Below are 14,615 nucleotides of genomic sequence, written 5' to 3'. Positions count from 1 at the left end.
ATTCCCGTGTCGGGGCAGATATTTGTATGAAAAATACGTATGTTTTTTCTCGGGTCTTGGGTGTTTAATATGTATTCATGTATGTATCTATCTATATAATTATATTTATCCGTTGCTTAGTACCCATAACACAAGCTTTGCTAAGCTTACTTTGGGACTAGGTCAATTAGTGTGAATTGTCCCGTGATATTATTATTAAAAATATTATTAAGTATTTTTAAGGCAGTCGGATTTTTGATTTTTTTTAGTTACTAATAGCAGTTGCTGGATCATCCTGTGAATTTCACAAGGTACATTGAACTGTAAATCCGATCCGTCCACATTAGTTTTATTGTATCTGGAGGGCTCCGCTAGGTATACACAGACGCTATTTAAACGTGTGCTAAAAATTTAGTGAGTCATTGTCGAGGTCGCGTGGCCCGACAGTAGATACCTGTATTTCTTGGTAAACATCCAAAAGTAATCATGGCGCCGATTCCACAAGAGCTTGCACAAGAAAAAATACTTCCGTCAGATGGAGAGGCGGACAGCTCAGCGCTGAACGGCCAAAGAGTCGTTATTTCGGGTATATCTGGTCTCTACCCAAATTCTCACGACGTGAAAGAGCTCTCGGAGTCTCTGTACAACAAGGTAAATCAATTTGCAAGCCATTATCGAATTTAATTTGCCAGCAGGAGTGGAGCACTATCGTCTACCTCGCCTACATAGGTACTATATATTGGGCTTCTAACACTTTTTGGAGTTGATTTAACTTTTTTGTTCACGGTTTAATGACATTGTCTTATAACATAGTCTCGGTACTACCTTCCGGCTTTAGCATCAGATCAGTGTGATGGAATCGTTAACTTAAGACTTGATCCTAGTCGCTTATCTACGAGTATATTAATCGAGATCACTATAGCCGCGCTAGCATTACATAGCATTGACGAGTTCCGTTGGCCATTTGCGCGGTTTTCTACATACTGATGGACCTGTCTAGTTCACCAAATGATACTTTTTGAATATAAATGCTTGACTTAGAGTTAAAAATATCGAATTTGCTATAGACGTGCTTATTAAATTTGAGGGTTCGTCTCGATTTCCCTAGAATCCCATCATCTAATCCTGAAATGGTGACAATGGGACCTCAGAAGAGCATTCTTTGGCACAAAAAAAGAATTTTTAAAATCGGTCCACAATTGACGGACTAATCGGTGAACATACCTTAAAAAAACACTGTCGAATATAGAACTTTCTAATTTTTTGAAGTCGGTTAAAAATATTTTTTAATTTGATTTATTTTTCAATATTTTTTTTATCATTATGATGAGAATTAATCCCTAATGAGGGCTATCGCGAATGAATTCGCCACTAGAGGCGCTAGTGTAGCGTGAGGTCTCCGAAATGTCAAATCTCATAGTTTTTGAGTGAGCTACGCGGGTTTATTTATAATTAGAATAATTGTGTGAATATTTTGTAATATCTGAAATTAATTCCGGGGCAATGAATGTCTGTGTTTTGAGACAGTTTTGTCTTTCGGAAACCTTTGTCCTCCCTTTTTTCCGAACAAAACGGGAACTATGCAACACTGTGGCATGCTCGATATTTTTATGGTACGGTTTTAAGGTGTATTAAATATGATTTTAATCTAAACTTTGTTTTCACGCCCGTAATAACAGACTTTGAAAGCCATACTTAAAAACCTCACGCAACAGTGCGCCATCTAGTGAGACAAAAAACGATAGCCCTCATTAGAGTCCGTACCCGAAGGGTACACACGGAGCTCAATCACTGTCACTCACGCACGCGTTCGTCTGCTTATATTTACCTACTAGCGACCAGCCCCGGCTTCGTACGGGCAAAATAAAAAAACGGCCAACTGAGAGTCGGCCTCCCGCACGAAAGGTTCCATACCTGTACAACATTAGACATTAGCAAAAAACGGCAAAAAAAACTATGTTTGCTGTATGGGAGCCCCCTTAAATATTTATTTTATTTTAATTTAACTATTTATTTTAACGTGAATGAATCTTAGTAATAGGGTCCTGTTTTTATCACCCTTTTGGCACACAACTCTAAAAAGGTCTCAAATCAAGGGCACTTCACCACAGAAATAGTACGACTTCACACACATTTTTCAGCTCCATTTCCCAATAACTACACCCGAACCCGATTTTGGTTAGATTGATATTTTGGATTTCGTAATATCTCTTGAATGGAATGTTCGATTTGAATAATTTAAAAAGTAATCAATAGGTATTGAAACCGTTTTGAATATAAAATTATTTATTTGGATAAGGATTAATACAAAGGTATGGATAAGATGGTGTGATTTTAGTCGGCATTTCAGTCAACTTTTAAAATGTTAAAAAGTAAACAGGAAACTACCGTGAGATTCACTCATATTGCTCCGAAGACGAAGGGCTACGGATTAGCCTGAAACATGTCGAGCTAAACTCGATTTAAGACATGAGTTATCCGGGTCAATATATTTAATGTGTAAATAAATAAAAAAATAAATATCATGGGACATTTGACTAATTGACCTAGTCTCAAACTAAGCAAAGCTTGTACTATGGATACTAGGCAACGGATAAACATGCTTATATAGATAAATACATACTTAAATACATATTAAACATCCAAGACCCGAGAATAAACATTCGTGTTATTCACACAAATATCTGCCCCGGCCGGGATTCGAACCCAGGACCTCAAACTTCGTAGTCAGGTTCTCTAACCACTTAGCCATCCGGTCGTCAAAAAAGTAAGTTATGTTTATGTAATTTAAAAAAGTAGTTAAAGTGACATAACTAGATAATAGTTTGTCATATAGTATCGCGAAGTTTTTTGTAAGATATTAATACATTCTTTAATATCGTAGAACATTTTTTTGTTCTATCATCAATAGTTTCCACAGCGCGAGCGAACTTTTTTTACACTTTGAGTACTTATTGAAGTTTTAGTACGGAACCCAATTTTTTCTGGTAATAAATATAGCCTATGGCACTTTGGCATAATTTTGCATTCTAACAGTGAAAGAATTTTTGAAATCGGTCTAGTTTTGAGTTAATTCGTAACAAACATCCAAAACATACAAAAATCCAAATCTTTCCTCTTTATAATATTATTATTAGTATTAGTGTTAGTACATATAGATTTATCAATCTATCGGTCCGTCCGTCGTCTGTCACACAGGTCTCGCAGCCCAGCGATTATAGCTAGACTCTTCAAATGTTTACAGTATAAGCGTATTAATTATTGCACTAAAGCCATACAAATCGTATATAATTTGGTTTAGTAATTTATTGTAAGCCAAGTATTTACCTTATTACTCATCAACTAAATTTATAAATCTTTGCCTCTAATTATTAATGTATTTTTTGCCGACAATGTGTTATTTATGTATAACTAGCGGCCCGCTACGTGCTTCGCTACGTATACAAAAAATGTGATGAATGAAGAACCGCTCTACCGGTTTTGTGCAAACTTCACATAAACCATCTACTAAATAGTCCGAACAAAGCCTAAACATTTGGTTTGGATAGGTGAGCCCGTTCTTGAGTTATAAAATTACAAACATTGGCATTGATTTTTATATATTGATGCGTGCGTCATGGTCATGACTTTCGCCTAGTGTCACCATCATAACTTTAACATACATTTGAATGTGCATTGGTTTGGTATATACAAGCGAAATCTTGGGTGTGAAAAGTATTAGCATGTATTAGTTAAAAACATGTCATTAAATATTATTTTTCAAATATTTCTATCAGCTGCCAACGGTTTTCCTACTGTAGCCCGAAAAATCCTGTAGCTTTTATGATATTCGATCTAGTGTGGATGAAACGCTGCCAACCCTTGCAACGATAGCGGTGGGAAAGTAATTTTTGTTATGTACCCTGACCTGAATGAAATCAAAAAACCATCATCCGACAGATTCAACTTTCCAGTATTTTATTCATAACTTACGTAAAAGGTAGTTTAACAGTATGAAACTGGAGGAACAGGTCCTGGCAAGTGTAGAAATCAGTTTTAATTCCAATTTCAGGTAAATTTCATGGCAGAACTGAAACCTCGTTGGAAGTTTGATAATCCAGAGGTACCACAATATGTCGGCCTTATTCCGGACTTGGATACGTTCGACGCTCAGTTCTTCAAAGTTCATTACCGTCTCTGCTGTAACATGGATAGTATGGGGCGAAAAGCTCTGGAGCATTCCTATCAAGCCATTTATGATGCAGGTAATAAGTTGTCATAGCCGTAAATTTTAAGTAGGTATCTATCTATAATAGTATGAAATACTTATACCAGCATCCAGTAAGTTGTACGTCAAACATAAGGGGTGGTTTTTTTTATATAATCCTAAAACAATTTTAGAATCTCAACTAAAATATAAAATCTAAATAAAAAGATAGAGGAGATTATAGTATTAAAAATACGTCGATAACGAATTACTTATTAATGTGAAATAAATAACATGAAAGTAAATAATTATCTGAAACTAAAACTACTATTAAATAAAAATAACTAAAACTAAACCTTAATTAAAATTTGTTAAAAAAATCCCGCTCTTTTAATAAAGTATGCAACCTTGAATAAAAAATAAACATCTGGAAAATCTTTTATTCATTTGCATTTACCCAACCACGAGTTAAAATACAAGCATTCCGGACTATTTTTTCTGTTCAACAGGATTCAATCCCGAACATTTTTCTGGAAAGAAAGTTGGTGTATTTATTGGAAGTTCTATGTCAGAAACGGAAAAGATGGCCTTCTATGTCGCCGCCACAAAGCACGGTTTCGGTATTGCAGGGTATGTATGTACTTCATTGAATAATTTGAAGGTTGAAATGATCTCGTATTTTATATATTTTGTGTTAACTCTAGCATAAATTATGAAGGTAGAGTAGAGCTACACACGTTAAGTGGCGCTGTCGACGTAGACCGCCGTATTAGTGCGGTTGAGTTATTAAATACAACTGAACATTTTCAGATGCAGCAAATCCATGTTCGCCAACCGAATCTCCTACTGGTTGAACGCTAAAGGGCCGTCGCAAGCTATAGACGCGGCCTGCTGCAGCTCGACAGTAGCTCTGGAGCAGGCTTACCTGGCCATGTCGCGCGGAGACTGCGAGGCGGCAATTGTCGGGGGAGCCAACATATGCTTGCATCCGCAATCTTCTTTACACACTGGAAGGTTAGTCATTTAATTTTTGAAAAAAAAGGATTATTATTATTATTATTAAATAAAATTAACTACTATAAACTCTTTAAACTGTTATACTAGGCTTCTTATTAAAATACAGCTTCTGATTTATTTCAATGTAATAATTATGTAGGTACGAAATATCATTAAACAGTAAGTTTGGTCGGTAATAGAACAGAAAGTAGGTAGATATACCTAATTTATTAAGCAAAGTCAACCTTAAGTCAACGTAAGGTCACGTGCGTTAATTTAAATATAAATTTCCTTATTTCCTAAACTATATTATTTTATAAATACCTAAGTTGGTGTTTATTTGTTTTCATCACACTTGCTCGTAAACAGTGTCGTAACATGCAGGCTACCTTGGTTGCAACCCCCCAAATAAAACCCTCGACCTTAATGTGCTTGTCATGAAACCCGTGGTCGGTAAATGAGTTTGTTACTGCATGGCGTGCTGCTGCTCCGTCCGCGCGCTGCACACGCACGCCATGCACATGCCGCGGAGGGGGAGGGCGGCGCGGAGGCTGGCGCTGCCAAGAGCGAAGTCAGCGGTATCGGCAATTTTTGAAAAAATATTAGTTTTTCTTTTACAAATATACAATTTTACTCGCAAATGTGATGAAAAACATTGTATGTCGCACGGGCGGTACTAGAATTACGAACATCGACTCATTAAAGCCCTCAGTCCTCGACTTCGGGCTTCTAATAGACTCTCGTTCGTAATTCCTTATTTACCGCCCTTAAGACACAATGTACTATTCTTTGTAGGTATTAAATACTTTCTTGACAAAAACATCATAGAGGACTGGCGGATGGCTTTTAGTGTTCATATGATGCTATAAAAAATGCTATAAGTGTAAAATTGTACCGACATATTTGTTTGTTTTTCAAGCATGTTAAATACATACATTCCAATGGGGGCTATCGCGTATGAATTCGCCACTAGAGGCGCTAGTGTAGCGTGAGGTCTCCGAAATGTCAAATCTCATAGTTTTTGGGTGAGCTACGCGGGTTTATTTATAATTAGAATAATTTTGTGAATATTTTGCAATATCTGAAATTAATTATGGCAAATATGCATTGCGGGGCAATGAATGTCTGTGTTTTGAGACAGTTTTGTCTTTCAGAAACCTTTGTCCTCCCTTTTTTTCGAACAAAACGGGGACTATGCAACACTGTGGCATGCTCGATATTTTCATGGTACGGTTTTAAGTTGTATTAAATATGATTTTAATCTAAACTTTCTTTCCACGCCCGTAATAACAGTCTTTGAAAGCCATACTTAAAAACCTCACGCAACTGTGCGCCATCTAGTGAGACAAAAAACGATAGCCCTCATTACAATAAGCACCCTCTGTTTACTTGTACTGGCGTGCCCTACCAGGGCGTCACATGTAATGTGACATGCAACAAACGATTTTTAATTTGAATTTGAATCATGTTTCCAAGGTAGGTAATACCATCAGCCAAATGTATCAATCAATTTTTAAACAAGTTCCTATCAAATGAATATGTCACTAAAGTCGAACTGTTAAGTTGACAGACACATTTATTATTATTATTGTTTTATGACATACACAAACGATTCCCTATCAAAATACTTTAGGGTGGTAGACCACTTATTTGGCTGATGGTACAGCGGCGAATGTCCAAGGAACATCAAGGGTGTTGTACCTACCATGGACACTTTTCTCGTATTTTTTAGACAACCTAATATGTTTTATATCGCATAAATGTATTTTTAGATATTATCGAACCCGGCATTACACGCATCTTTAGTTATTATTCTATAAATAAAAAAGGCAAAGCTATCCGGTGTAAACAGTTTCCCCTATATATGTATATATGGGCCAATCAAATTTTTTACCCACACTATATAATATGTCCGCGACATTTTTGAAACAATTGCAGATTTTTGTAAGTAAACATGTTTTATTCTGTAATTTAATATTATTATAATTATATGATTTTAATAGGTGATCCATAAAGAATATTTGTATTGTATTGTTGTACATGAATGCATACGTACGTATTAATGCACGTCACTGTACAGTCATGACATCAAGAAATGTCTGTTCATGAAGCTAGGCTTTACAAGATATTTGTTAGAAACTCTTCATAAAACAGTAACATACTAGTAGTTGAAGTTGCAACATAAATAAACATTTAGGTAGGTATGCAATTAACATCGTATTATTTTATGTTCCTATAGCTTCCATAGACAAACTGTGAAAACGGTTTTGCAGGGCTATGTAAAAAAATGTATTTCTCTAAATGAATGTCTAATTAATTATTTTCATTCATTCATTCAAGTTACCAACTACCTAATAACTACTTAGTATCATCATTATAATATCTTATGACAATCATTTGTATTAATTCTAGAGCTATAAACTTGTGCAAGGACGGTATAACGAGATCTTATGACAAAGACGCGAATGGCTGCGTGAGATCCGAAACTATTGGCGTTCTATTCCTGCAAAAAGCTAGTGATGCTCTAAGGTAAGACTAATAATATATTGACTTAATAAATGTATAAAATCAAAGTCTACATTTCACGAAAAATTTCGTAAGACATGATTTTATGAACTAATAATGCAGAAGGGTCTTTCATGTTTATTTAAAAACTAATTTGGTACTTTCAGGATTTACGCTGATGTCATACATGTTAAAAATTCATTCGTTTCATTAAAGACAACAGACGTTGGCCCAAAATATGGGTTTGATCGCGACTTAGATGCCGTGACTAGCTTCCTACGTAACTTTTATGATGAAGCAAAAATATCACCTGCAGAAGTTGAATATGTTGAAGGCACTGGAGCAGGTAAATTATTTATTATTAGATACAAGCTTACGTTTATATGTAGCTTTGCTCGCGCTGCAGTACCACTACCATGAGTTTACAGTGACCGTCCTCGATAGCGACGGCGTAAATTATTTGTACGGAGAATTGTACAGCGCCTCTACAAATAATTTACGCCGTCGCTATCAAGCACGGTCACTGTAAACTCATGGTAGTGGTATAGATATGTTTTTCTCAAACTTTCATTCCGTACGAATGTTATCGAATAGAAAAACAATTTTTAAGCTACCTTTACAAATAACAAAGTTATAAAGGTTTGAAATTTAAGATTACACAGAGAAAGACATACTGGCATGTGACGTCACACGCCAGTACCGCCATACTTGCTGCATAGAGAAAAGCGTTTGAGAAAGAGACAGGTATATAGATTTTTCAAAAAATCACCGTACATCCAATTTTCAACTGATTTAAATTTTCTCTTCGCTTAACACTATCTGTATATCTATATTATCATAATAATATTAAGATATGGCAAAATCAGGAGTTGTCAAATACCGTATTACGATACGTTTCCGAATGAATTCCCTCCCGCGAACGCTCCAGTTGAGGAATCAGCTTTTTACAGTGTTTTCCCGAGGGATTACGAGGGAGAGATCTTCAAAAAAACGGCCAAGAGCGTGTCGGACACGTCCGGAATAGGGTTTCGTAGCCATTGCGAAAAAGTTAAGTAATATTTTTCCAAGGATTTCGTATTTTGTATTATTTTGTGTATATCAAACTTTCAAGGCAAACTATAGCGGTTAAGTTTTCTTCAGAATTATTAGTAGTTTAAGATTAAATAGCAGCCTAAGGTATACGATATACCTAAACTTGGAATATTCCGTACAAAATACGAATCCTTAGAAAAATATTACTTAATTTTTTCGTTCTATTTCGGGCGTGTCCGACACGCTCTTGGCCGGTTTTCTGGTCATATTTTTTACGAATTAGCTGTAGATTTTAATGTAGTTTTCTATGAATTGTTAGAGGTCCTGTATTTCTACCAGATAACTAAAAAACAACTTACATGTGCCTTACCACAAACATTAAAAAATTTATTAAAATATTATGAAAAATATTGCAGCTGATCAAGAATCTGACAAAGTAGAACTCGAAGCGTTTGACACCGTATTCTGTAAGAACCGAAATGAGCCGTTAAAAGTTGGCAGCGTGGTGTCTAACGTCGGCTACTGTGAGGCAGCTGCAGGATTAACTGCTGTCACCAAGGTATGCATAACATTTCTTTAAATAGTACCTAAATGTTGGCTGAAATAATTTTTCCGCTCTTACTTCGCCAATTATTTATCGGCCAAGTAACATGTGAAGTATGCGTGAGCGAAATTTGTGATAATTAGGATGAGAGATTTGTGAAAATTCAGTTCTATTGTCAAAAAGACATTAATATCTAAGGCGTATTATAAAGTTAATGATTATATCATGGACAGGAATATTTGGAAATAATTCCGATCCGCATTAGCGACCCCTTCAAATAGCGACCCTACTGTGTTAAAAATATAGTTGTGTTAAAAATACTTGTGATGTATATGTCGGCGGCCGATCGTAAAATCCGCCAGATCACGAAATTCCTAGGCATATCGTGAAATGCTTGAAGGCTAAGGGACATCCGCCATATCGTTCAAAACTCACCGTTTAGCGATTTGCCTAGTGACGTTTAGGCAGATCATGAAATTCCTAGGCATATCATGAAGCGCCGACATTTCATGATTTGGCCAGTTTAGGCAGATCATGAAATTCCTAGGCATATCATGAAACGCCGCCATATCGGTTCTGGCACTTCGCCGGCCGCTGCCGCGGCACGCTCGCTTCGCTCGATCGGCTCGTGCGTCGTGATCACAATTAATACTAACCACTCCTCGCTTCGCTCGTCGTACCTAAATTTTTCTATATAAATAAATAACAACTAGTGAATACTTTATTTATCAACAAAATACTAACCTCTAAAATACGGGCAGACGTCCATGGTTTTTTCATATTGTGCACAGAATCCGTTTGATTCACATAAAAAGAACGGAGCTGATGTTCAAAAGCTTCTTTTGCACTTCTATTTTGAATTCAATCACTAGTTTCGGTTTAAGGATCATTTTGTTGCGACGCCGACATTTTTCACGCGCTAACCAAACAACACCGGTCAGCTGGTCACGGCCGCCATTGCATACCTACACAGCGCCACCAGTGGCCAAAAAAGAAGCTATTTTACGATGTGCCCGGTATAGAGCTAGGAATATCGTCGAATGCGTTGCTCTAATCGATCTGCCGTATTATTTCTCAGGCACATCGTGATATGCCTGGGCAACGTTTAGGCATATCATGAAATGGCGGCGTTTCACGATATGCCTAGGAATTTCGTGATCTGGCGGATTTTACGATCGGCCGCCGACACATACACAGCGCCACCAGTGGCCAAAAAAGAAGCTATTTTACGATGTGCCCGGTATAGAGCTAGGAATATCGTCGAATGCGTTGCTCTAATCGATCTGCCGTATTATTTCTCAGGCACATCGTGATATGCCTGGCCAACGTTTAGGCATATCATGAAATGGCGGCGTTTCACGATATGCCTAGGAATTTCGTGATCTGGCGGATTTTACGATCGGCCGCCGACATATAGATATAATTTAATAATATTGTAAATGTTTAAAAAAAAATACCTCGTTGAGTTTCTTGCCGGATTCTTCTCAACAGAGGTTTTTCCGAATCGGTGGTAGATTTTTTTTGACATTCATAGGTGCTTTTTATAGCCTAAATTGAATAAAGATATTTTGACTTGACTTGAGAGGTGAACGAGTACATACATTATAACGTATATCGTGCTTTAATGGTTTGTTCAATATAATGTAAATCGTGATGTATGAGCGATTTGAATTGATATGGATTTATAAGCTGAATGCAATTATATGGTAAACCGTTGTGAGGTATGAACATTTTAAATAAAAAAAAAAATGAAGTCAACTGAATATTTAAGTACCTTACCAAGAAGTAAAAACGAAAACCATTCAATCAATACATCTACGTAAGTGTAGGTATTGTAATTTGCAGGTCCTCTTAGGTTATCACAAAGGAGAGTTGGCTGGCAACCTACATTACACTAATCCACGAGAAGATGTGGCAGGATTACGCGAAGGACGCATCGAGATCTTGACGGACAATAAACCTATCAAGAGAACATATATTGGAATTAATGGTTTATCAATCACCGGTGTCAACTCTCATGTTCTTCTGGATGGACATTACAAACCAAAAGTCTGTAACATAGATATTTATTATTTAACTCATAAATGCATAAAAAGTTGATTCTAACACAGAATATAATTTGCAGGATATAAGGAAATACCAGTGCAATCTTCCCCGTTTAGTGATGCTCACGGGCAGACAGGATTCAGCGGTACAAAAAATTATCGATGACCTCAAATCTCGGTCCATTGACCCTGAGGAGCTGGCACTGTTGCAAAACATACACACAGCGAAAATAAGTGGGCATTTAGGAAGGGGATATGCTATATTAGGCAAGTACCAAGCGTACACACATCTTGAGGTTTTTTTATAATCTCTAATTTGTGACGAAAAAAAATCACGATTTTCACACTCTGAATCCAGAATGAGTGTTACCAAGTCCAGTAACGATAATGATACCTAACCAATGTCAAACTAGCGATCTAATACTTTCATTAGATTTGACGTAGCAAATTTTTACTAAATACGTCTACAAGATCTTAATATCAAGTTATACTCAATGTAATAGTTTTTTTTTCCCGATTTGCAGACACAGACAAGGAAAATAAAACTGTAAGCCTAAGTGAAAAGGCAGACTACTTCGACGGGGGCGACCGGCCGCTATGGTTCGTGTACAGCGGGATGGGCTCGCAGTGGGCCGGCATGGGCGCACAACTCATGCGCATACCTATTTTTTCAGCTGCTATTGAACGGTTTAGTATATTTCTGTCGCTTTCTTCTCATTATTAGTAGTAGACTAGCTTTTCGTAAATGACTCACTTATATCGTAATTTTTCTTTTAACAGATGCCATAAAGTTTTGGAGCCAAAGGGAATCAATATAGTACATATAATAACGTCACCCGACAAGAAGATCTACGACAACATCTTGCATTCATTTGTCGGAATAGCCGCTGTCCAAATCGGCCTGACTGACATTTTGCACGCATTAGGAATGGTTCCAGATAAAATTATTGGTAGCTAAATACATTACTTACAATCAAATTCATTTATCTTCGGAATGAACATGGGTCTCCAATACAGACTCCAGTCCTAGTCCTATCTACTATCGAATTTTGTTTATAATCTCTTCATATTTTTTCATTATTACTTTCATCGTAAAACTTTATGACTACCAACGCAACTCATTTTCAAAACTTTTTTCTTCATAAAATAAAGTTAGGTACGAGTAGGTATCTATCATAGTTTCCAGAGTCGTAGCCAAAACAGAACCCTTATAGTTGTCTAATGAGACTAAAGGATAAGATCGACGTAACAACACTTATTATTAAGAGCATGAAAATAAATAGTACCTACTAGGTAAATAGGTACCTACCTACTATGAAAACTGGCCAAGTGAGAGTCGGACACGCAAACCAAGGCTTACAGAAAACAGCCCGCAACTATCTCAAGCATAATTTAATTACTAATTTCAAGTAGGTCCTAACCTACACGACGGTTAAGTATATTAGATTTGCTTCGAGGTGCGAAACGCGTAAGTTCCGCTTCGTCGATCTTGTCCTATTATAGTATAATTAGACAAAATATATAGAATAAAAAGACCACACGTATTGAAATTTATTTTGGACATCAATATGTATTACATGAGTGCTCATTCATTATCATTATTAGTTCATGTATACATACAGCCGGTGAAATTACTGACTGGCACTTGAGGTATCCCATCTTAGGCCTCTAGGTTGGCAACGCATCTGCAATACCCCTGGTCTTGCAGATGTTTATGGGCGGTGGTGATCTCTTACCATCAGGAGACCCACTTGCTCGTTTGCCATCCAGTCGAATAAAAAAAAAACATTGTTATCAAATAAATACATTATTATTTTATTGGTAAAAGAAATGGTCAACAGAACCGGCAAATGTTCAGAAAATAGTAATATGAAGATTGATAAGAAAACAAAATATTGGGAGTAGGACAAAAAAAATAACTACGAATTGTATGTGAGTACTTGTATTATCCATTGAAACTTGATTGCGATCTATTCTTACAGGTCACAGCGTAGGTGAACTAGGGTGCGCCTACGCCGACGGTTGTTTGACGGCAGAGGAAATGATTCTCTCGGCGTACAGTCGCGGACTCGTCTCCATACAGACTCCTTTCATTCGCGGTTCCATGGCTGCTGTCGGCATTGGATTTGAAGAAGTCTGTATACTTACTCATTTATTATCACCAACACCATACTTCTTTGTTTTAATTTTCTGTTTTGTAAGTTGCTAAATCTTCCAACAGAAAATAGCGTTCCATGATGGTGATTTCTTATCTTCATGAAATATTACTTCTTTCTTAGTCACAAGATATTATTTATTATTATTGAATTGTCACAAACAGGTTTCCAAGATGTGTCCGCCGGAAATTGAAGTGGCCTGCCACAATGGGCCAGACTCCAGCACTATATCTGGCCCGGCCGAAATCATGACAGAGTTCGTGGCTCAGCTGACTGCGAAAGGAATCTTCGCAAAGGAGGTCCCTTGTTCCAACATAGCGTACCATTCACGATACATTGCCGAAGCAGGTACATAATTCCCGAAATTATGTTATGACTGCTCGAAACGTGATAAAATCAAAATGTGATTCTGTAGCTGAACTTTAAACCTTGTTTTAGGACCTGGCCTGCTTAAATACTTGTCTGATGTTATAAAAACTCCAAAGCTCCGCAGCGAGAAATGGGTCTCGACATCTGTACCTCAAAACAAGTGGAATGAAGTATCCGCCCAATATTCTTCAGCCGAGTACCACACGAATAACCTTTTGGTAATGACATACATAGTTCGGTTATTCACGTCGTTGTTTTCTAGAGGCTATGTTACATAAGATGTAATGTTGGTGTGTTGTGTGTGTGCAGAGCCCGGTGCTGTTCGAGGAGACGTCGCGGCTGGTGCCGGCGACGGCCGTGCTGGTGGAGGTGGCGCCGCACGGGCTGCTGCAGGCCATCCTCAAGCGCTCCCTGCCCCCCTCCTGCACACACGTGCCGCTCACCAGGCGCGCCCACCCCGACAACGCGCGTTTCCTGCTCGAAGCCATCGGCAAGTAGGTTCAACACATACGTGATAATGTTTATATTACATAACTATACTTACTTTCGGTAGGCACTATACTTTCGTATAATTTTCAGACTTTTTATAGAAGGATATTACCCGGATGTTCGTGTCTTGTACCCGAAAGTAGAATTTCCGGTCTCAACTGGCACACCACATTTGTCGCAATTGGTGGAGTGGGCTCACAATGAAACCTGGTAAATACTTCGTCAAGTAGAATCATTTTTATCTGCCGAAGAATATAACGGACAATGATCACGTTTGTCATGAAGAAAATTTGTAGTATCAGAGGTTGTATGTA

The 14,615-nt window shown here is 37.3% G+C and overlaps 1 protein-coding gene across 1 annotated transcript in view; it reads left to right on the top strand.

The window, feature by feature from the left end:
* The first annotated feature begins 415 nt into the window (after positions 1-415).
* LOC141431507 (fatty acid synthase-like) overlaps positions 416-14,615 on the top strand; it is a 56,530-nt gene continuing 42,330 nt past the window's right edge. The window contains exons 1-16 of the mRNA XM_074092694.1: positions 416-630; positions 4,031-4,223; positions 4,675-4,795; positions 4,976-5,179; positions 7,574-7,690; positions 7,834-8,012; positions 9,115-9,257; positions 11,088-11,291; positions 11,368-11,554; positions 11,812-11,974; positions 12,068-12,237; positions 13,270-13,421; positions 13,608-13,791; positions 13,882-14,030; positions 14,122-14,306; positions 14,392-14,511. Coding sequence (XP_073948795.1) covers positions 466-630; positions 4,031-4,223; positions 4,675-4,795; positions 4,976-5,179; positions 7,574-7,690; positions 7,834-8,012; positions 9,115-9,257; positions 11,088-11,291; positions 11,368-11,554; positions 11,812-11,974; positions 12,068-12,237; positions 13,270-13,421; positions 13,608-13,791; positions 13,882-14,030; positions 14,122-14,306; positions 14,392-14,511 — 2,636 coding nt within the window. The 5' untranslated portion in view covers positions 416-465. The remainder of the gene's footprint in view (positions 631-4,030; positions 4,224-4,674; positions 4,796-4,975; positions 5,180-7,573; positions 7,691-7,833; positions 8,013-9,114; positions 9,258-11,087; positions 11,292-11,367; positions 11,555-11,811; positions 11,975-12,067; positions 12,238-13,269; positions 13,422-13,607; positions 13,792-13,881; positions 14,031-14,121; positions 14,307-14,391; positions 14,512-14,615) is intronic.

The sequence above is a fragment of the Choristoneura fumiferana genome, chromosome 9, assembly GCF_025370935.1.
Source record: "Choristoneura fumiferana chromosome 9, NRCan_CFum_1, whole genome shotgun sequence".
Lineage (NCBI taxonomy): Eukaryota > Metazoa > Arthropoda > Insecta > Lepidoptera > Tortricidae > Choristoneura > Choristoneura fumiferana.
Note: the sequence above shows the minus strand (reverse complement) of the source record. Positions and strands in the feature narration are given on the sequence as shown.